We start from the raw sequence: 23,290 nt of genomic DNA on the forward strand, positions 1-23,290 counted from the left end.
TCTTTATTTCAAATAATTGTCCCTTTGTCCGTGAAACATTATTAGTTTAACTATTTTATTGTTTTTTTTAAAGTCAAACTGTTTTTAATGTTCTTTTTTGTTTCTGCATTTATTATTTTATTTAATTTTTTTGCCTACTGTTTTTCCTACTCTGTTCTATTTTCCTATATTTTAATCATGTAAAGCACTTTGCATTGTCTTTGTACTGAATTGTGCTATACAAATAAATTTGCCTTGCCTTGCCTTGCAATAGGGGCAAAGTGAGGGCAGGAAGAACCATACTGCTGAGAGCGAACCATCAGTGTGAAGCGTGAAGCGCAGACTCTGAGAGAAGAGCACGCAAAGACGCATTTCTGCACAAGCACAGCTGGAAGAGCAGAGTTTATCAGAGTACCGGATCATTCCTTATTACTTCCACCCCTGCTGCTGCTGCTTCCATGGTCCATCTGTGGTCATGCAGAATGTGCACCGCTGCATGCCAGCAGAATGACTGATACTGCTTAGCTTGTCTAACAGATTGCAGCACAATGATGCCTTTTAAACGTCTGACAGACCTCCCCACCTACATCCTAATGTAGTCTCATCCTGTCAACGAAAACTCACTCCCATGAGTCATCATGTTTTCTTCATCAAAGATCCATGTTGAACTCGTCAGTTCTCATTGGAAAAAAAGGAGTCTCAACAAAATAATATTTTCATCGTTGATGAAAACAACACTGGTATTATGACTGAAATAGAACTGGGGTCTATCTGAGCAGAGCTACGGAAGCCCACTTGCAAAATATTGTGTTGGGTGTGATTCTTTCTTTTTTTTTATTAACCTGGGCACGAACCAACCGTTTATCACAATGTTTAGCCACACTCACCAAAACACAGGGCAGCTCCCCATCAGCTGCATCCGGTTGTAACAAACAAACTTCCACTTCTTCCTCGTCTGTTTTTAAAGTGGTGCGCTGTACTCCTTATCTATACGTTAACAGCTGCCAACCAGCTAGCTAACAGCTGTTTCTGCAGAATGCTCATGCACTCTTTCTTCCATAACAACAGTCTACAAGCAATAATTTCCCCCTCTTTCATAAAACCATTTTTCTGGTCACCGTACACTGAAGGGTCCAAATTTTCTGTACCGTCCATAGTTTAACCAGATGTCCCGGTTTATGCGGGACGGTGCCATATTTTTCACTCCAGTCCTACAAATTAAAACAATACCCCACATTGGGGTGAGTCAAATGAAAAAAATAAAAAAATAAAAAAATATTCACTGGCAATTTTCCTGAATGTAAAGTAAGCAGAGCTGCAGTCATTGTTGTGTATGGAGAGCCATTTCAGCCAAAATTAAATAAATAAATAAATGGGTGAAATAAATAAAAAATTAGTAAAATAAAAAAAAAAATGAAGAAAATGAGTGAAATAAATACAAAATTTGTTAAATAAATAATTTGGCTTTTTCATTAAACCAATTTTTAATTTATTTATTTTTCATATTATCAATTTCCCAATTTCTCTTTTTCATTTATCTATTTGTCATTTATCCCTTTATCCATTTACCCATTTTTCATTGATCTAATTTCCATTTAACCACTTTTCAATTTCCCTTTTTCATTAAGCCAATTTTTTTATTTTTTTATTTTTCAGATTATCTAATGATTATAAATGGCTCTCCATAGTTGTGGAGCCCATGTCACGGTGAATTAACTCACAATGCTCTTAAAACAGAACAAGTAAAAAATGTTTAAAATAAAATGCCATTGAAACTGAGAGCTTTTAAAAAAGTATACTAAAACAAAGCTTATTGCATATTTTAATGAAAGGTGCAGAAATTGCTGTTATAGCTCTATAAATGCACACCAGGTGTATCCAAAGCCATGCTTATTGATTGAAATGGTTAAAAGAAAAATGCAGTTGCATGAACTAAATGATTCAGTAAAAAAATATTTAAATTACGAGCTAATTCTCGTTAATGTTAAAATGTTTGAAGCACTCTAAAATGGATTTTGTTTACCTCACCCCAACTGTAAGGTAGAAATATCCACAAGTGGTAGTTAACGTATTCAGTAAATATAGTTATTTATAGATCTTTTCTTAGAGATATTTTCCTTTTGTAATGTCTTGTTATTATTTTAAAAGATAAATGTTTCTTTATCTATGTTTATGTACGATGGTTATCTTTGACCCCCCTGAATTAGCTATCCTGACATTTCCCCTAAATTGTGCACCCACATGTTATTATTAGTGCTGCACCGATACCGATACCAGTATCGGACGGGGCCCCGATACTGCCCTAAAATGGTGGTATAGGTATCGGTGAGTACCAACAAATAGGGCACAGATACCATTTTGAGAGCCATAAGTTTATTCAACTATTGTCACCCACTCCTGGTAGGCAATAAAAACTTTTTATTTTATTATCCAGTAGAACTTTTTATTGAAAAATTATACTGGATTTACTTTGTATTAGATTTTTTTCCTGCTTCACAAAGGTAGGCAGCAACTTGACAAAGCCATGATGGCAATTATTTTACATTATTATGGTATCGGTATCGGCCAATACTGCACAGCCAGGTATCGGGTATCGGTATCGGGGCCAAACAATGGCATCGGCGCAACAATGGTTATTATTTGAGTAATGTAAAGCTGTGTTGTGTTGTTTTAACCTAAAGAGGTAATATAATAGACAGTGTTTCAGTTTGTGATAAATTTAGGACACGGGAAGACTAGGTTTGTCTTTCCCACTTCCAGAGTTGCTTCGGCAAAAGAACAAGTCCCGGCTTTTTTTTTCCCAGGAATATGTCGACACTCTATTTCGTTTGTTTTGTATCATAAATATTTTCAATCTGTCCTGGTTTGAAATCATTGTACTAACTTTGTAACTCAGAGCAACACTGACTTTGACACAATTTTGAACAAGACTCATTAAAAAACCTTGATTAAGTAATTTTATCCATAACAGAAAGTGAAGGATCTCATTTTCCTGCAATAGTATCTATGATGATGGAAGAAATCAGCAACACATATTTTAGTTTTGTTAACTTTGGGTATTTAAGCTTAAAAATGTCAAGTCAGTGTTCATTTTCCTTTTATGGGAATATAGAATCACATAACAATGTAATTTGATAATGTTTTAATAAAGAAGGTCCTGTCTGCATAAATAATGCACCTATTTGAGTTGGTTTGTAGTTAACCAGCAGAGGGAACTGTTCTCAAGGTGAGTGCAGGGTGTGGTAATCAGTTTGATGCTCAGACCCAAGCTTGCCTGCCGGTAGACCACATCTCAGGTGCCTTCTTTTCATTTTTCTGCAAACTTAAAGGTTAGTAGTGTGGGAATGTTGGACAGATTAATTTTAAGTGTATAAAAACACCTTCTGTTTTCAATCTGATAACTTGTGTCTGAACTTTTCTGTTGTCTAATTTATTCCTGATGTCTAGCTCTTTACTTCAGCTCTGGCTGGTGTTATATCATTACCAGATTGAAGATGATGTATGTTTTTGTATTACAAATAAGGGTAATTGTGTCCTGCACCAGCAAGGTGGATTCACTAGTATGAAATAAGTAAAAATGGTCGTCATCCGTATATTTAATTTAATTTTAATGTGGCTCTAAAAGAAGTATAACTATTATAATATGAAACCAATTTGAGTGCCGTAGACAAACAATGTTTTTAGGAGTTTTTAATTAACAGTGAATTTAAATATCTATAGAAACTGTCCATTGATGTGTTTGCATTTGAGAGATGTTTAATATTGTTGCCCATAAGTGTTGTTGATAAACAATAGTTTTGTGTTATTATATTTTGTGATTTAGTGCCATACTATTACCGTAAATAGAAAAAAGTTAAGATACTGTTAGTTTGTCAGATTAAGAATAACCTTTTGTAAAGGAAAAACTTTAGAAATATAAATAACCTTTATTGTTCATCAGAGCGGAGATTCAGGTGCATATGCAGCAGTGATTGACAAGTCCAAGCATGCAGATTCACAAAAGGCATACTTAGATTTAAAGAAGTGTAACATATATTATATGCATGTATATTTGTGCTTAACCCTTTAACTGCATTGTCAACTTCCCATCTGCATTGTGCTGCGCAAATTGTCAACCATTCGGAGGACGAGGAAGTTAAAGGAAATTAAAAACGGGGTAAAAAGCAGAAGGGACATGAACAATTGATTTTGTTTGGTGCAGTGATTGTAAAGTCAGAATTCTGAGAGTAAAGTCAGAATTTTGATTCCCCCCCCCCCCCCCCCCCCCCCCCATACTCAAATGAAATAAAAAAAATCGGTTTAACTTCTTATTTTTACCAGTAGCCATCACTCTTATGCATTTTAAAATTGCACATAATTGAAAATCAGTCCACAGTGGAGTTGATATTACATTTTTTAGTTTGCTTATTTAATTTTTTTTCAGCTGGTTTTCAGTAACACTATGGGCCGGATCTATCAAAGGTTTGCGTGTATAAAAACGTGAGCTATTTCACTGCGCACGCTAAAAAATGTACAAACTGATCTATCAACAGCGTGCTAAAAGGATTTGGTCTTTAAAACGTGCTAAATAGCGCCTCTTATCCTTTTAGTACTTTTTCTGCAATGAATATGCAATATGGGGCGTTTACACGCAAAAGTGCGTCTTGTGGGAGGAGAACATGTAAATATATTAATTTAGCACTCGCAAAGTGATTTATCCAACCTGAAAGCAATTTTGCTAGCGGTATCTGACTCTATATTTAACACGTTTCAAAAGAAGGTGCAAATGGTCTGTATGCGTAATTGCGCACACATGGCAGCGGTTATTGTAGCAAGAAGGAGACATCGAAATGAAACAAGGAGACGCAGAGAACGCATTTTTTCACTCCGTGTGAAAATTTTTGAAATGAACGAGGAAACGATCATCAAAACATATCGTTTATCCAGCATTGCCATTTTGGAGCTGCAATTCCAGTGATTTGCTCCTCACAGAGCGTCAGCTGTACTTGTTCCTCAATGCTGGTCAGAGGCATCTCATCTACTGTGCCCCCTCCTGTTTTGTTCGCAGATGTTTTGTTATATGCCATTTTTTCTTTGGTTCGCCTTCTAATATCCTGGTATCTTCTTTTTACTTCATCCACTGTTCGCAAGGTTTCACCAACAGCGTTTACTTTATTACTGATTTGTTCACATGTAGCGTTCCTCTGTGTGACAGTCACACTTCTTTGCTGTAGCTCACTTAAATGTTTATTGGCTTCATCCACCAATACCTCCATTTCCATGGGGTCAAATTTCCTTTTGCGCTTTCTGCTGTCCAAACTCGCCATGCCGCAAACCACAAAACGCGCAAAAGCGTCATTTAAATAGGGCGTCTCCAACAGTTTTGCACCCGTCACCAGTTACGCAATCGCTCTTGTTAAATCACCCGCAAACCATGGTTCAGCCCCTCGCGCAAAATTCCAGTTTGCGAGCGCAAATTACTGCACGCAAAATTGGATCTTGATAAATCCGGCCCTATGAGTGGAAACCTTATAATTCCTACAGTGAGCATATGGCCATGCTCTTTGATCTTTAGATTATTTTTCTTGTTGGCTTGTCACATCCTCCCTGCATTGCTTTAAGGACTCACACGCCTGCTTCCATGCTTTTAGATACGTTTGGGCTGTGTTCATGAGTTTTGCTCATGAGGTAAGCAACTGTTTTTACAATTAGGAGAACTCATTCTAGCTGTCAGGGCCAGAGGAAGGACATCCTTGATAGTGGTTTTTGTTCCTGTGGCAAATGTTTGCAGTTTGTCTTTTCATGTCTGCTTTGCTCTTTCAGCTAAACCTTTGGTCACTGGTCAACTAAAACCTAATCTATGCTTAATCATTTTAACAGCTTCCACTTCTCTTTGCAGTTTGTTGATAAAATGGGTCCCATTATCAGAGGAAATAACCCTGGAACCCCCATAGCTCGCTATCGATTTAACTTTTACTTTAGTAGCTGGTAATTCTGTCAAAACATCAATTCAATTCAGTTTATTTCTATAGCGCCAGTTCACAACACAAGTCATCTCAAGGCACTTTACAGTTCAACCAGATCATCCAGTCAAATTGATTCAAAGTTTACTATCTAAGGAAAACCGGTTGATTGCATCGACTCATTGACTCAAATACAATCCCTCACATTGAGCATTCTTGTAGCGACAGTGGAGAGGAAAAACTCCCTTTCAACAGGAAGAAACCTCCAGCAGAACCAGGCTCAGTGTGAGCGGCCATCTGCTGAGGCCGACTGGGGTTCAAGGAGACAGAAGCAGAGACACAAAAAGCAGCTGTAAAAGGCGGCCCCGTCCAGGAACCACACAGCCAGGCAGACGAGCTCCAAGGCAGCTCCCATGTCAGAGGATGAAGAGAGCACATCCAGTTAGTCACAGTCAGAGAAACAGGACTACACTGGAAAACAGGCCAAGCTCCAACATCTAGAAACAAAGGTGTTGATGGCAGCAGCACAGCTGATATTTCTCTCCAGGATGGAGTCACAGCCAAACAGGAACAGACCAGATGAAGCTACTATGAGAAAAAGCAGAGAGAGCAGAACGTTAGAGATTGAACTAACAGATTCTGCAGAGTGGGAGAATAGAGATAGAATGAAGCAGAATGATGAAAAAGGGGTCCCTATGTCCTCCAGCAGTCTAAGCCTATAGCAGCAGAACTATAGAGATAGCTCAGGATAACCTGAGCCACTCTAACTAGAAGCTTTATCAAAAAGGAAAGTTTTAAGCCTAGCCTTATTCACTAACAAGTAGCTGTACCGTTCCCATTTTTTTTTCTGTGAAATAGATTGTTTTGTCTTCAAAAGGCATAACAGGAACTGAAAACATACCGAGTGCACATTTGTGCATTCATGGGACTCTAAAGGTGCTACCGTCACCTGCATAATTATCCAGTAACTCTGTTATGTAGGTTTGCCTACAAAAATGATCCATACTGTCACTGGAGCAGCTGCACATCATGTGATCATGTTTCTGCTGTTTCTCTCTTTTTTTATTTATCTGTTTCGAGACCTCCATCTGTTTTGTAGATCTTTTGTGTTATCTGCTTTATTTCTTCTTTCTACCTCTGCAATGTTTTGATGTCATTCATAAGTCTTAATGGCAGGCAATGGAAGACTTACTGCATGGATTAATGCTTAGTGTACTTTATGTTTCATGGTATGGGGGCTTTAGTGAGGAAATAGCTTCACACCCATTGAGGCACATCTACCATAGCAGCTCAGAATACATAATCTGAGTCGCTGTAAATGTAACTTTTTTCTCTTACTCAGCTGGAATGCCTTTGTGTTACAGTTCCACCAGCTGTGCAGAGGAAGACTGAGGTATTATAGCTATTTCCAATGTGATTTTGTGGCCCTTTGTCTGTTGGCTGTTGTATTTCTGTATAGGAGGCCACATTTTCATTTTCTCCCTTGTGGTAGCATCCAGTCTTGTATAGAGTTGTGCCAGTATTTTTTTAAGGTGCATTGGAGCCTTTTTCAGCCATTTCAGCAGTCATGTAGCAAATGGTCAGAGGTGGATATTACGAAATTTAATTTTGGCCATTTTGATAATATATGACTGCTTCATAGTGTTGGAAATGTAGAATTTCACACTGGGTAAAAAAAAGAAAGCTTATGATCCCAGAAAAGCAAACACTGCGTGGTTTGTTTACTTTCAAAAGGTAATGCCTCAACATGGGCCTTTTGGAAAAAAGAATGCAAAAAGTTTCTTTGTTAAAACTTAAATAAAAAATATGTTGTTTTAAAATACTCTTGATATATATATATATATATATATATCTATATATATATATATATATATATATATATAGATATATATATATATATATATATATATATATATATATATATATATTTATATCTATAGATATATCTATAGATATAGATATATATCGATATATATATATATATAGATATAGATATATATAGATATATATATCTATATATATAGATATATCTATATCTATATAGATATAGATATAGATATATATAGATATATATAGATATATGTATATATATATATATATATATATAAAATGTATGTGTAAGGAAATGTAATTTAATGAATTGTGGCCATCCTGGCCTCCCATAGACCCTCCTAATGCAGCAGCTGTAACAGAGCAGAGGGAACAGCTTGAATTTGCTGTCTTTGCTTGTAACAGACAGAGGACTTTATACTTTACTGAAGGATGCTTTATAAAAACTTTATTTTTTATTTTTAGCAGTTTGATATTGAAAGAGGATTGCTGAACGACTTGGTGAGGAACGATAACGTTATTGCTGGACTAGCATTAGATATTTATTGCATGTTTTCATGCTAAAGGTTTGTAAACTAAGTGTATTTGTACTTGCTATGCCTAAATGTGTACTCTAAAAAAATGCCATCATGTTTAAGTTGAACTTTTTAGTCTTTTACAGTCAAAACTGTAATGAAAAATATAATGATACGGTTAAGCTCACCTCATTTATAATTTCACTGTAGGTCACTAGGTTTTAATTGGAAAAAGGAGAAAACCGATCATAATAAGATCTTTAATAAAACAAGTCTAATTTCATTCTTATTTCTCATCAAAATGTGTTCACCAACATTGCTGAATTAAAAAAAAAACTCAGATCACAAAACTAGTAAATTTGGTGATACTTTAATGAAGTTTCAGTGTTCAGTTGGCCACAGTGCATGCCTCCTATACATTAGATGGCATGAACCAATATGACAATAATTGGTTATTGGTAATTAGATGAAATCCATTGGTTAAACTTCAGAATATTCCTCCTTTAATCTATGCTGGTTTAACCTAATCTATGCAGGTCATACAGCCTTAGTTCAGATAATGACCGGAAGAGATGCCTATCACTCTAGGTCAGAATTATGTCATGCACAACACAGCTGACTGCTGACTTTTCAATCTGTTTGAATGAAGTCATGCAAATGCAGCTGACTCCTGTTTGCACTATCACTGCACTACAACTAACACTGCACTACAACTACTCTGGACCCTTGAGCAAAGAAGCAGAGCATGGGGGAAAGGGAGATACATCTGAAAGCCCTGTAGATCAGAGAAAGGCCGCTGGGTGCCATGTTTGGAGTCTTCTTGTCACAGCGTTTTGGAGACTGTTGCAGCATTAGAACATTATTATTAACTTTTACATTTTAAAAAATTGAAAACAGCTGATAATACAGCACGATGCTAATAGCTAGTTGCTCTATGTCATTTTTTAAATGTCTCTTTGAGAGGTAAATAACTGTTCAGCCCTAAACCAGTTCTTTTTTAATGCATAGGTAGATGTTTTATAGTACTGTCTACATGTACATTAACTACAAACTTATTAAAAAACATGCTTTTGTGTGGAAATATGTCTGTTTGTGCCTGCCTGATGTTACAAAGGGGTTACTGTGTCTGATTCTTGCTATTCGCTCAGCCACGGATGTGATGTAATTTAAGAAAACTGAGATTAGCTGCTCCACCTTTGGCAGAAGATCTCTGCTGACTTGCACCTCCAAAATATTGTGGCTGGTTTCGGGATGGAGAATAAACTTAATTGCTCCCTTTAGGACTGAAAATGAAAATAGATAACGTCTATAGATGAAAAAAACTCTACAGAAAACACATTAAACTTTGATGAAAATTGAAATCTGCATCATTTGTATCATGGTTTTATCAAGAGCTCAGACCCACATGCAGAGAAACCAATTCAGAGAGACCAGGGGCAAGGTTTAACAGGTTTATTGAAGAGATAATGCTGAATCAAGTGTTGCTCTGAACACTGTTCAACCGGAACTGAAAAGTGAGGAGAATACACAGTGGTTAGTTCAGGCTCAGTAGGGAATTTGGTTCTTGAACTTGAAGAGGAGAATTTGGTTGCTGACTCATGTTTCCAGAGAAGTTGTTGACTCTTTGACTCCAGTCTGTGTGCGGTAGTTCCAGTGTTTGTCTGATTCGGTGGAGGGCGGACAGGGTTTACCCAGAATGCGGTTGTTTGTAGGTGAACAGAGAAGCTAACTGCCACTCAGATTTCCTGCGGTACTTGAACGGGTCGTAGTGGAGATGAATCCCTTGCTCAGTGTGAAGCTCAAACGATCTCTTGAGGGGAAGTGGATTCAAACCTCCAGTTTAAATCCTCAGCTCAGTTTGAAGCTCAGATGATCCTTCCAGGGAGAGGAGGTCCGAAACATCCAGTTTGCAGGATGACTTCCTGCCGAGCGGCAAAGACAAAAACAAGATTAAGACTCAGGTTGACAAGAACTCACTTTGACTCAGCAAAACTCAGCTTGGCTTGAGTACACAAAACTGGCAAACACTCTGGCGTCGAGGTAGTGGCAGTCAGCAGCTTAAGAGCGCTCCGTTAACGAGGTAATCCTCTGCAGGTGTGTGGCGAGGCGGACCAGAACCAGGCTCCTCCTGGTGGAGGAAGGGAGACAAACACAGAAACACAAACACACAGACCGGAATCCTGACAATTTGTCCAGTCTAGTATAATGATTTCTTTTTTGAAGCTTTTGAAAAGAAAACCCAAAAAGATGTTATTTTGATTAAGAATATTTAAAATTGAAAATACATTATAATTGGACAGAAAAAGTGTGTCTCATCTTTCAAATCTGAAATAATGACATTTATTTTGTGTCAGTGAGTCACAAGACATGAGTTATGAATTTTCAATTATTAAAAGCAATGTCTGTCTGCCTGCTGAGGCACTTTTCTGCCTCCCTACCTGCTTACATTATTTTACTTTTAACTTTTTATCTGCTGCCTTCATATTCTCAAAATATTTTTTGTAAAGCAAACACTAAGATCCATGATGAGTAAAAAAAAAAGGAAGAGAAATATGCTTAAACACGTCTCATACTGGTTCCTCATATTTTTTGTTAAACCCACATTTATGTTTCAAACATTTCTGGCGTAATTTTCATTTCTCAATGTTGTGTTTTGATTAGTTTTAAGCAGTAAATCCTAATTTAGAGAAACATCAATCTTTGGAAGATGATTTCTATGAAACATTTTACTTAAATATGCAGCTACTCAAATAAAATAGCTTTTTAATAATATTCTTGTGTATTGGATATTACTTTATATTGTGCCGTCCTTTTGTTTTGGACATTACAGGGTAAGAATTCAACACCTTTAACCAGATGGTTTAGGTTGTTGAGAGTTGTAGCTATAAACTTTATATTTGGTTATTCCTTTACATAGAGTGAAATATTTAGTTTTTCTTCAGTTTTAATCTCCATACAGTGTAACAGTAGTAAGGTTCTGTTTTCCTCTTTAGTCTCTTTGTAGTCTGACGTTATCAAAGTGCAGCAGATCTAACAGACCCTGTTCATACTACACAGGATAACCAGCAAGAATGGCAAATGTGGACCGACTCATGGAGCTCATAGGAGACTTTGGACCTTTCCAGAAGAAGATAGTCATACTTTGTTCATTCCCAGTGATACTTTTTGCTTTTGTGTTTGTTGGAGTTGTCTTCCTGGGGCACACTCCTGATCACTGGTGTTGGACTCCTGGATCTGAGCAGCTTCTGGAGGAGTGTGGCTGGACAGAGGTTAAGGTGCGAGAAGTTACCGTCCCCCACTGCGAAAAGACTGGATCCTTCTGCCGCTGCCAAAGATTTGCTGTGAACTTGAGCAGCTTCCTCAACAAATGTGATGATTTTGAGTGGGAGCTGTCTTTAAATGGATCCCAGACGATGCCGTGTGATGGGAGATGGATATTTGATAAGAGTTACAAAACTACTGTCTCTGAGGTTGGTACATTTCAACTCCATCAGTTAACAAAATGGTTTACAAACCTAAACTTGGAGACATATACGTAGCAGTAGGAATGACTAAAGCTTATGTCTTAAGAACATTCTCTGTTGGTGTAGATTGTTAAAGGTTCTTCATACTTAGAAACCCATAACCAAGCTGACATTCAGCTAAAAATAAATTAAACATAGTTGCCATTAGACCTTCCTGGGAAGCCTAAAGTATTGTCTTCAGCATTTATTATACATAGATGGAGATGTTTCTTTAATAGTTAATCCTAATCTTTGCCTTTCAGTCAGCAAGCATATCTTTTCTCTTTCACTAAACTGCATTGCTTTGCATATGTATGTATCTTCCTTCAGCATTTTAACACAAACCTCTGTTACTATTTATCCCCTTTACTTTGGTAAAATCCATTGCATGAGCCTCCAGAAGTAATAAGGATAGTAGAGTCAACTTTTGTGGGATTTATCAATATAAATCCAGGTGTTTTTTTAAAGGCTAAAGAAGATTTAAAAGTAAACTAGTGAATAAAAAGTTAAATGAAGACCCAAAAACATACAGTCGAGTCAAGGAAAAGTTGTCAAAGTCTAAAGCAGGGTCAGTTTATAGAACCTTAAGCATTCAAATTCTCGATGGCAATATTCAACCATCGTTTGACTGTAGAGTAAATATGAAGCGGCTACAAAGAAAAGTTGCCTGGCAATTAGAAAGCCTGTCATGAGTTTCTATGGAAAACACAAGTTCAAGAAGGGTGAATGCAGGATCATGGAAATTACAGTTTATTGCAGCTCTGAGTGATCAGGTTCTTCTGTACGTTTGATTTCTCAATAAAAAAACTAATTGGCAGTAAATAATGATTAATAAAAAAGTTTTTTAAAAGGACATGTTAAAGATAGACCAAGAAAAGCTCAGAGGAAAGCTAATTTCTGATAAAACAAATTTAAATGAGCTTAAATTGGAAATTTTAGTCTAAAAATTTTCATCTGACAGTGATTTCCTATCTGAAAAAAAGAAGATAAACAAATCAGCTATTTTGCTCTGCTAACCCTGGGCAAATTGTGTTTACTTGAGAATATTCTGATTCCCCTTCTGAAAATTCTTAACTGCTAAAATATTGGGTCATATTTTGATTGGAGATTTGTCCTGACTGCAAATTTGTATCTGCTGCCAAAGGATGTTTTCCTTACCTGCTTCAGATTCTTTGGAGACAGACCTGATGGAGCAACTGTTGGTGAAAGAACATTCAGGATACCAAAATTCCCATCTCAAGGATACAAACTTGATTTGATTATTTTCATTATGTTAAAACAAACATGCATACTCATTACTTTGTTTGAGTAAAATGCATTTTAAAGGAAAAGTTAAACTTATTTTATAGCTCTGCAGGTTCTGATAATGGAAGAAATGTTTGGACACAGAGCTGACATGCACTGAATTGGGTGGAAACAACCTTGCAGCATCTATATTCCATTCGGCTTTTCTCTGCTGTACCAAACATCGTGCTAAACAGACGGCAAGCATACACCACTTCCTGTCAAAGAAAAAAAAAAAACATCGGATTAAATCCTTTTAATGCCTTCTGATGTAATCCAAGAGTGACAGTAATTTGTTTCCAAGAATTATTTGCAATCTGTTGATAGCGGTGATATTTATGGGCTAATTCATGACATGTTTAAGTATGTTTATATCTGCAAAATGTCACCAGTAGGAGCTCTTTGCTGGTCTGCCATGTTTTCTGCATGTAAATGTTACACATTTTTATTAGATGCTTGATATGGAAAAATTGGTCCACCCGGAGGGGCACGGATGATGTAAAACAATGTAATTTGGCCGTGCAGCACTACAAACCTGAAAGATGTGTCAAGCATAAACAAGATTCTTGGCCTAGTTTAATTATAGATGGACCAAAAATAAAAAGGCAGGATCACACATTTGGATTGTCATAACTAAAAAATGGTTGAGTAAGTCTTCTGAACCTGACCAGATGACTTAATCGACTATTTATTTATTTACCTGGATTATTGAGATGCATTTGGACAACAATTGTCATAGGCTGTGTCCGAATGTCCGCCCCTGGATCCCTCACTCACTGTGAAGACCGGGGACTATATAGTGGACTTTATAGTGAACTCGGGTAACTCACCGTTTGGACAGATGATCACTACTTTTCGGTCCCAATCAGTCACATGACTCTGCCTCCCTGCACGGTGCCTGCGCCATCTTTGTTGTATGTCACCGCAGTCAGGTTGCGACAGCTGGCCGCTGTGACTGCAAATCCAACAACATATTCACATTATCAGTTCGTATGAAATCGTACGAAAAGTTATGCACACTATTTCGTACGTTTTGGACGTTTTTCCTCAAAAAAACAGATCAGTGCGCATGCGCAGGCAGACAGACAAAAAAAGCAGATCCGCAGACGGACGTAAAATTTGGAAAAACAGTGCAATAATCACTTCTTCATGTCTCTAACTACATTGCTTGCTGTTTTATATCTTAGGGTTAGGGTTAGGGCTAATTGTTTTTAAAATTCTATGTTCTTGAATGGTGCGTAAGATGCGCATGCGCATACGACGAAAAAAACGTCCAAAACAATTACGGTGCATAACTTTTCGTACGATTTCATACGAACTCATAATGAAAATACACTGAATCCATTGATGGGATATATCTGCCTGCCTAGTGACCATGGATGATCACTACTTTACTGGAAAAATTTCGAGTCCAACACTTTTTTCTCCACTAGATGTTCAGATACTCATCTAAAATGTTGTGATCACTAGATAGTGCCCCATATAGTGGTTATGGTGGACATTCAGACACAGCCATAGTTTTTTGTTGAATCTTTAGTTCACAACTTTTCACGTGGCCTGCTCTGTGGTGATACGGGATTGTATTCTACTATCAGTTTTCTACAGATTACCTAAGCTAAACTTTACCTTTAATGTGTTTAAAGTTATCACCATTGCTCTAGTTGGGGCTAAAAACTTATGAGTTAGAACTGGCAACTGTTCTTGAGTGCTTGTTTCTGATATCACTGGTGGAAGGTTGAGTTCTTGATTTCAGCTCAGCAGAGAGGGTCCAGGTATGACAGGAACAGTTTGCTGCTGGTTAGTAGAATAAAAAGCCAAATTTACAGAAAAGGCTGACAAAAGACTTGGAGAAACACAGGTGGACCTGATAACAGAGGGATAAACCCAGGGGTTATAAATGGTGTGAGAGAGAACACTGAGCAATATTCATTTTTCTTTTATTAAAAAAAAGACAAGAATAAAAGAAATGAAACAAATGACAAACAAATGAATAAAAGAAATGACAAACTCTAAAAAGGCCTGGTTTGAGGTTTGGATATACTGTAGATATTGAAAAGATTTTGACATAAATGTACATGTCAAAGTAGAACACAGCTTCAGTTTTTGGCCTTAATTGAGCTAAATAAAGGTCAGATTTGGAAGGAAATCTGAGCTGTATTTAGAGGTTGTCAAATTAACCGTGACTATAGGGGAAAAGCTGGCAAATGGAATGAATTTGACTTTATAAACAAGCCAGATTAACAAACATGCACACATTCATACATCAATATGCAATAGATGAATTATTGAGTGTCTTGACCAGGTCCCTAAACAAAGTTCTCCCTCAACACAACTAATCTACCCAATGAACCAAAGTCATCCTTTACAGTCGCAATTGAAGCAAAGTTTGTTCTAAAGGTAGTGACTTCATTTTAGGTATTTCTTTGTTAAAACTTTGAAAAGCATGATTTATCTTCCATTTCACAAATAATCCCTGTTTTTGGTCTATATAATAAAAAACAGATTATTTAAAACTTTGTAGGAAATCTTTTGCAAACCAATGTAGTATGATATCCTAAATGCAAACACAATCATAGATGTTAATAATAATTGTGATTTGCTTCCTTCTCCTAGTTTTCACTGGTCTGTGAAAAAGCCTGGCTTGCTGACTTAAATCAGGTGTTCCTAGCTTTTGGATTTTTTATTGGAGCTTTTGTGACTAGCTATATTGCTGACAGGTTTGTTATGCTTCATGATAATACCAACCTTGTTTTTACATTTTATCTTATAAGGATACGTACGTTGTCAGTAAATGTCCTTTTTTCCCCCCGAAGGTTTGGCAGAAAGCCATGTGTCATTGGCTCAATGCTTGGCCTAGGAATTGCTGGAGTTGGGGTCAGTCTGTCACCATGGTACCCACTACTGCTTCTCATGCGGTTTTTACAAGGTTTCTGTGGAAAGGGAGCGTGGACAGCTACCTATGTGCTTGGTAGGTGCTGGAAGTTTATCATCAGCTGTCATCTCTTATCTATCTTTAGTGATATAAGGATAATAACAGGAAAAGTATGAAGTCAACACAAACAAAGCAGCTCAAATTATCTAAACATCCTTTTAAACTGATCATGTAGCGGCCGCTTGACATTCTGCTCCTCTCTCGTCTAATTTGCTAAGACACCTTGGTCAACTTGCCCAGTCACTCCCCCAAATCGTCATCACAACCACATCCTTTCCCTGATTGGTTATTGCAAAACAAATTGTCAGATTTCAGATTTTTCAACTACTGCAAAATGTCTCTGTGCTCTAGCCGCATGTCCACCGTACCGGCCAGTGTTGTGCCTGAACGCGTTCATTGAACGAAAGTTCATGAACTCGTTCCTATTTTGGGCGAACGTGAACTGAACGTACTGTACTTCATTCTGGTGTCTGTAAACGGCACGCTCTCTCAGTTCAACTCCATTCAATAGGTTGCCAAATTTCTATAGAGTCCTCCAGGCGAAACCCCGGCTAAATCACACCGTAAACAGGCCTTAATATGTAGCGGGAAAAACACCCAATCTGGCAACAGCAGCTACCAGTGTCGTAGCCTACAGCCGCGTGCGTCATCAAAACGAAGTGCAGCGTGGAAGCCACAGCAGCGTGGAGGCGAACGTGGAGGCGACAAAGCAGCAGTATGATCACTTAAAACAGTTTTATGACCAGGTGGTCGGTGAGGATGATGGCAACAATCTGACATTTCTCTGCAAACTTTGCCCGCCGGCTTTCAGTAAAAAAATCTGCACTTCAGTAACATCCAAAGCAAATCTGAAACGGCATATGTACTGAAAAGGAAAAAAATATTAAAATTAAAAAAACATTTGCACCTTAAAGACTACTTTCCTGTTTGTCTTTTAATAATTCCTCATAAAAAGACCATTCAAGCAGCACATTTTTCCTGATGTTTTTGAGAATATACTGTAGGGGTGAAAGCTGCAGCTGCTACTAGTGTGAAGTGAAGTGGCAGCAACAAAGCATTAAAGCAACAATGGGGAAATGCTGTCCCCTCAATGCTAATGTAAACCCTGGTTGGATAAGGATTCAAAACTGGATATAAAGATGAAATCTGACGCACAGTTTCAGAGTTACAACTGATAAAATAATTGTTGTCTGTGGTTCTACAGTAGGCTATGGTGTAATTGAGCAACATATGAAAAAAAAAAAAAAAGAACTATGAACTAGTTCATTTTTTGGAACTGTGAACTTAGTTCAAAATTTTGAATTATGAACTATGAACTGAACTAGTTCATTTTAAAATGTGTGAACTGAACTTTGAACTAGTTCACGTAGAAAGAGAACTTTACCAACACTGGTACCGGCAAACTGTGAACGCCCAATATGCACCAATCACCTCGCTTGAAATATGTCCATCACATTTAATCCCTCCCGATTGCACCTTAAAGGCATGAAGGAGGATTCTGTGTTGGAAAATATCTCCAACTGCTGTTTGTGTATTTTTTTAATTTGTGCATACGCATCAGTGCCCCCTTCTAAAATACCCTACTGTATATAATCACTCTATGACCCCTTTAATACCTTTAACATGGAGATAACGTGGAAGTCTTTCACTCCACTCTCGGCATTCGTGTTTGGTGTGAATGAACAAAAACAGTATGTTTTTATGCCTGCGCATATTTAAACTTGTTCTCTTAAACTCGTATTTTACAGTGGTTGAATTTTTTGGAGCAGAAAACAGGAAATTTGTGTCCATGGTTAGTCGAACTTTCTACTCCTTGGGTATGGTCATACTGCCGGGGCTGGCTTACTTTTTGGTCTCCTGGAGGAACCTGCAGCTGGCTATGAGTCTTCCCTGCTTCCTGTTTCTCTCATACTACTGGTATACCATTTTTTAATCAAAAATAACATCATAGGAGCTCACATTTTTTATGCTGTAATTAAAACTGTTTTCTTTTTGTCATTCAAGGATTGTCCCTGAATCGCCTCGCTGGCTGTTTTCTCAAGGAAGAAAAACAGACGCCATAAAAGTTGCTTCAAACATTGCGAAATGTAACAATAGAGTTTTACCACCAAATCTACATGAGGTATTCGTAAGCACTGTTAATCCAGTTTATTGTAGTAACAGTCATGGTAAGATCTTAATGGAATATATTTCAGATACTTCTTTGGGAGGAAAAGAAGGAAGCACCTTCTGTGTCGTTTAAGGATTTATTTCGGACACCAAACATAAGAAAAAACACTCTGATTTTAACATATGCCTGGTGAGTCAGTTAAGAGAACTTTTTTTTTCATAAACAAAAACGCAAAATTGATGCTACAGAATAGAACAGATCAGTTTTGTTGATTGGGTGCTCGAAGCTGGTTTACTGGAGTCTCTTTTCACGCAGGTTCACAAGCACTGTTGTGTTTCAAGGCCTGGTCCTGCGGCTTGGGATCACTGGAGGAAATCTCTTACTAGATTTCTTCATCTCTGCGGTGGTGGAGCTGCCCACAGGGCTCATCTTCTACCTGCTGGTGGACAGAGTGGGTCGACGATCTCTAATGGCCTTTACTAACCTCACAGCAGGAATCGCTTGTCTTCTTGTTCCTTTTATATCCCCCAGTAGGTACTTCTGAACAATTATCAGCTGTTTGCAGAGGTGAGGAAAGCTCTTGGATATGGACTCTGCTGTGTTTTCTGTCTTGCAGGTTTCTTCTGGTTGGGGAAGTCTGTTGCAATCATTGGCAGACTTGCTGTTGCCATTGGGTTTGAGACTGTGAACTTTGCAAACACAGAGATGTACCCGACTCATCTGAGGTGTGTTTTTTTTTCAATTCCATCCGGCTCATATAATGTACAAGATACACTGTATTGCCAAAAGTATTCATTCATCTGGTGTCATAAGCGTCGGTGCTCAAGTGACATCTTATTCTTAATTGTAAGCGTTCAACATGATGCCAACCTAGCGCTATAGTATCTCTGTCAAGGCTTTCCACAAGGTTTAGCATTATTTAATGAGAATAGTTGAGCGTTTGGGGAAACTCTAGTTCAGACACTTGCAAGAGTGAGAAGATTTTGCTTTAAATTGGTGCCCAGAATTAATTCAGAATGTGATCAAGAACAGAGTCTCTTTTAGGGAGCTTATTTATTTTTTTTTTTTAGTTCTTATGGCAGTAGTGGCTCGTTTTATGGAGAGTAGGCTGACAGGACAGGGGTTATGAGAGAGGGAGAGACATGCTGAAAAGGACCACTGGTCGGATTCGAGCCTGGATAACCCGCGTCGAGGACTAAGGCCTCCCCACCGCACCACCAAAGCACGCCCAGGAGCTTATTTTTAGAGCTACATGATAGAACCGTACCCAGTCCAAGAAAATATGTTATGTTAAAGGGGAACACAGTTTTTTTTTTTACAGTGGGCCCTTGATTTTTTACGTTATTACATCATGTTCTACTCAACCATATGAGTTTTGTGTCATTTGGAGCCGTTCTGAAGATATTCCATTAGGTTAACGTCTTCCTATGGGCAACGAGTTGAAGACACAAAGTAAGACGGCGTTCCCCTTTAAGGCATTTCACTGAAACTAAAGCTACACTCACTGACCTTTTTGACATAAGCAACTCATATCTGACCTTTTCATGGTTTTATAAATTCTGATTGTTTTTACTCATAAATGTGATATCTGCAGTCATGCTGCATTATATCTAACTTCAACATCATTGCCTTTGCTTCTACCTCATATCCACAGACTTTTCTGATGATTGCTCTGCTAAAGGCCAGGGTTTTCCTTACCTTCCCTAATTTTTAACGATGTCTTAAAGATACTGTCATTTACACGAATAACACAAAGACTATGGTATTTTCACCACTATATTTATTTCTCTAAGCTTTATCAAACGCTTCTAGTGACTTTTGCATCCATTATTACCTTTGTAAACAGTAGGCTGCTATTTGACATCCAGATTTTCCCTCTTTGCGTGTGGGTTGCTTTGACGTCCTAAACTGTTCTGACAGCAATCAGATGACTGTCTAATTTGATTAGCTGCATGAATAATCACTTGAAAAAGATTGGATTTCAGCAAACAATTACCCCTCTCCAAATTAGCTTAAACTTGACACAATATTTCAAGTAATTGTTTTTACTGTTCAGCCAGAAACCCAGACACTTCTATTGTGTTACACGACATAGTGATAGGATTCCTCACTCTAAATAGTCTCCATTGCTCCAGAGTGCAGCGGCAGAGTGCTTTACATTCACGTTGTTTTATACTTGGTGATATGGATGCAGTTCTTTAGCCAAAGATATTACAATACACTTTTACTTTGCTTATACTTGAGCTACTTTACTGAAAAAAGGTATCAATAAAGACTCATCAGCGTCAGTGCTGATATCCACAGTGCAGGAAGTATATCGCTTTAAAAAGAGTCACTGAGCACACATTAAGTGTGCTTAGTGTTTTTTAGCCAATGGCTTTGGTTGTTTTCCTTTTTTTTTATCAAATACCATAAAATATTCTTCCTGTTCTCTGCCAGGAACGTCGGTCTGTCCGTCTGTTCATCAGCCAGTGACATCGGTGCGATTGCGTCGCCCTTCCTGCTGTACAGACTGGCCAACATCTGGAAGGAGCTTCCTCTTATTCTCTATGGTGTAGAAACATTTTATTGAATTAAAAATGTTTCTTGATGTTTACTGTAAATATAAACTCTCCAATGTCTGTTTAAGGTGTTATGTCAGTGCTGTACAGTGCTCTGGTGACATTGTTGCCAGAAATGAGTGGAGTTTCCTTGCCAGAAACCATAGAGGATGTAGAAAATCTGAAGAGGTACATTTTCTTTCTAAAAAAAAATGACAATGACTCTTAAAATAATGGAAGAAGGTATCGCAGAGCAGAGGAGAATACTTTTTCTGCTTCATCTCAGAAAAATTCATCTAAAATCTAGTTTAATTTACATGTGAAAGTGTGAAACACAAATGGATTTATAAAAGAAAAAGAATGATGCAGAACAAATATAACCGATAAGCATTGTATGCTGGAGAGGAAAAAAATACTTTAAGAAATACAGATTTATGCATATTTTCCAGACAGATTGATTACTAATTTGGGATTGTGTGGTTTCTTGACAGGAGAAGAGAGAAATCTGATAAAAAAAGAAGACAACAAAATTATGTAAAAAAGAACTGAAGACTCAACAAGAAGGACAATTTTTCTTTCCTTTTGTACAGACAGTCATTCATTTTGTGGTTTGGATTTTTCTGCAGATTTGTGTTTCCTAAGTTTGCAGTGGTCAAATGTTTCTACCTGAGATTTTCTTGCAATAAAATGTATATTTATGGGAGTTTAAAAAAGAAAATATATTTATACATGTTACTGATGAGCAAAGCTTTCTCTTCTTTGTTCTCAGCAGTGTAGGTAAAAGTACTCAGAAACGGTACTTAAGTACAAGTGCAAATAAACAAACGAATAATCTAGTAAAAGTAATCACATTTGTACTTAAGTAAAAGTGACAAAGTTCTTGCTTTTAAAAATATTTCAAGTATTAAAAGTACTTTGTGTCATAATTGGTTTTAGTGATCTGACCCACATGCAGAGAACCACTCAGAGGCCAAGGGGAAAAGTTTAACAGGTTTATTGAATGTAGGAAAACACTGAAGAAGAAGCTGGAACTCAGCAGACTGGTGAACCGGAACCGGAAAGGATCACAGTGATCAGTTCAGGGACTGTAGGAAAAATGACTTAGGCTTGAATATGCTGGAGAGAAACTCACGTTTGGGGGGCTCTTTGTTAATCCTTGAATCCAGTTTGTGGGGGTTTAATCCAGAGAAGAGGGAACTCGTTGGAGAGTGGACAGGTAGACATACGTTGGACCCTGAGGAGTAAAGGAGTGGACTGTCACTTGGTTTTCCAGATGAGGACTTGAACGGATCATGTGGAGATATTTATATTTTTTTCCGATATTGTTCTTTTAAACTGTGGTAAGCCTTGTGTGTTGTTTAAAGTTATCAACTCTGCTCTGAATGCACCTCAGACTGTAATTGAGGCCTCCCCTGCTGTGTGTGAGAACTTTCTTCACTACTTTATTGATAAAGTCACTTCTACCAGAGCACTTATTTCACCTCCTGCTTCTGATCCTTCGGTGTTTGTCCCCTGCTCTGCTGTGTTTGACATGTTTGAACCTGTGACCCTGCCTTTTGTGCAGGAGATTGTGGGTCACTTGAAGCCTTCAGGGTCTCCAGATGATACTGTCCCACCCCGATTTTTTAAGGAGGTCTTTCCCACTATCGGGCCATCGTGTCTCACAATTATTAATAGCAGTCTGTCCTCTGGAGTAGTCCCTTTAAATCTTAAACATGCAGTCGTGCAGCCTTTATTAAAAAAACCTGGGCTGGATCCTACTGTTCTGTCGAATTTTAGGCCTATCTCTAAGTTGCCTTTCTTCTCAAAAATCTTAGAGAAGATTGTTTATTCTCAGCTCATGGACTTTTTAAATGAACAAAATGTTCTTGAGATTTTCCAATCTGGTTTTAAAACATTGCACAGCACAGAATCAGCGCTTTTAAGAGTTTTTAATGACATCTTTTTAGCTACTGACTCTGGACACTGTGTTGTCCTTGTACTTTTAGATTTGACTGCAGCATTTGATACAGTGGACCATGAAATCCTGATTGCTCGTTTGGAACAGTGGGTGGGCATCAGGGGCTTAGCACTGGAATGGTTCATGTCCTACCTGTCACATCGGACTTTCTGTGTCAGCCTTGATGACTCTGTGTCCTCCACTGCTCCTCTCTCATGTGGGGTCCCACAGGGCTCCGTGCTTGGCCCTCTTTTATTTTCTCTCTATCTACTCCCACTTGGCTCCATTCTCAGGAAACATGGCATTTCCTTTCACTGTTATGCTGATGACAGCCAGATTTATGTCCCCCTCAAAAAGGCTGATTCCTACTCTGTTGAACCACTGTTAAGGTGTTTACATGACCTTAAAGCTTGGATGTCTTTAAATTTTCTGAATTTTAATGAAGAAAAGACAGAAGTCATGGTCTTTGGTGGCACATCTGTGACCCCCTCCCTAGTTGATCTCGGTTCTCTATCGCAATACAGTAAACCAACTGTAAGAAACCTCGGGGTAAAAGTGGACTCAGACCTTAAATTTGACAGCCAGATAAAAGCTGTAATGAAATCTAGCTTTTTCCAGCTAAGGCAGCTGGCAAAGATCAAACCAGTCCTTCAGAGAAAGCACTTTGAGACAGTAATCCACGCCTTTGTGACCACTCGGCTGGATTACTGTAATGC

The 23,290-nt window shown here is 37.9% G+C and overlaps 1 protein-coding gene across 1 annotated transcript; it reads left to right on the top strand.

Annotated features, from left to right (window-relative positions):
- The first annotated feature begins 3,226 nt into the window (after positions 1–3,226).
- Positions 3,227–21,676, top strand: oct2 (organic cation transporter 2). Its single transcript, XM_038299587.1, has 12 exons — positions 3,227–3,308; positions 11,324–11,736; positions 15,667–15,770; positions 15,867–16,021; positions 17,734–17,902; positions 17,990–18,107; positions 18,181–18,284; positions 18,411–18,625; positions 18,712–18,820; positions 20,535–20,647; positions 20,725–20,824; positions 21,127–21,676. The coding sequence occupies exons 2-12, from the start codon at positions 11,338–11,340 to the stop codon at positions 21,182–21,184; spliced, it is 1,644 nt and encodes a 547-aa protein (XP_038155515.1). The 5' UTR covers positions 3,227–3,308; positions 11,324–11,337; the 3' UTR covers positions 21,185–21,676.
- Positions 21,677–23,290: the final 1,614 nt, after the last annotated feature.

This window comes from Cyprinodon tularosa, unplaced genomic scaffold (genome assembly GCF_016077235.1).
Source record: "Cyprinodon tularosa strain WSP-4 unplaced genomic scaffold, ASM1607723v1 ctg430, whole genome shotgun sequence".
Lineage (NCBI taxonomy): Eukaryota > Metazoa > Chordata > Actinopteri > Cyprinodontiformes > Cyprinodontidae > Cyprinodon > Cyprinodon tularosa.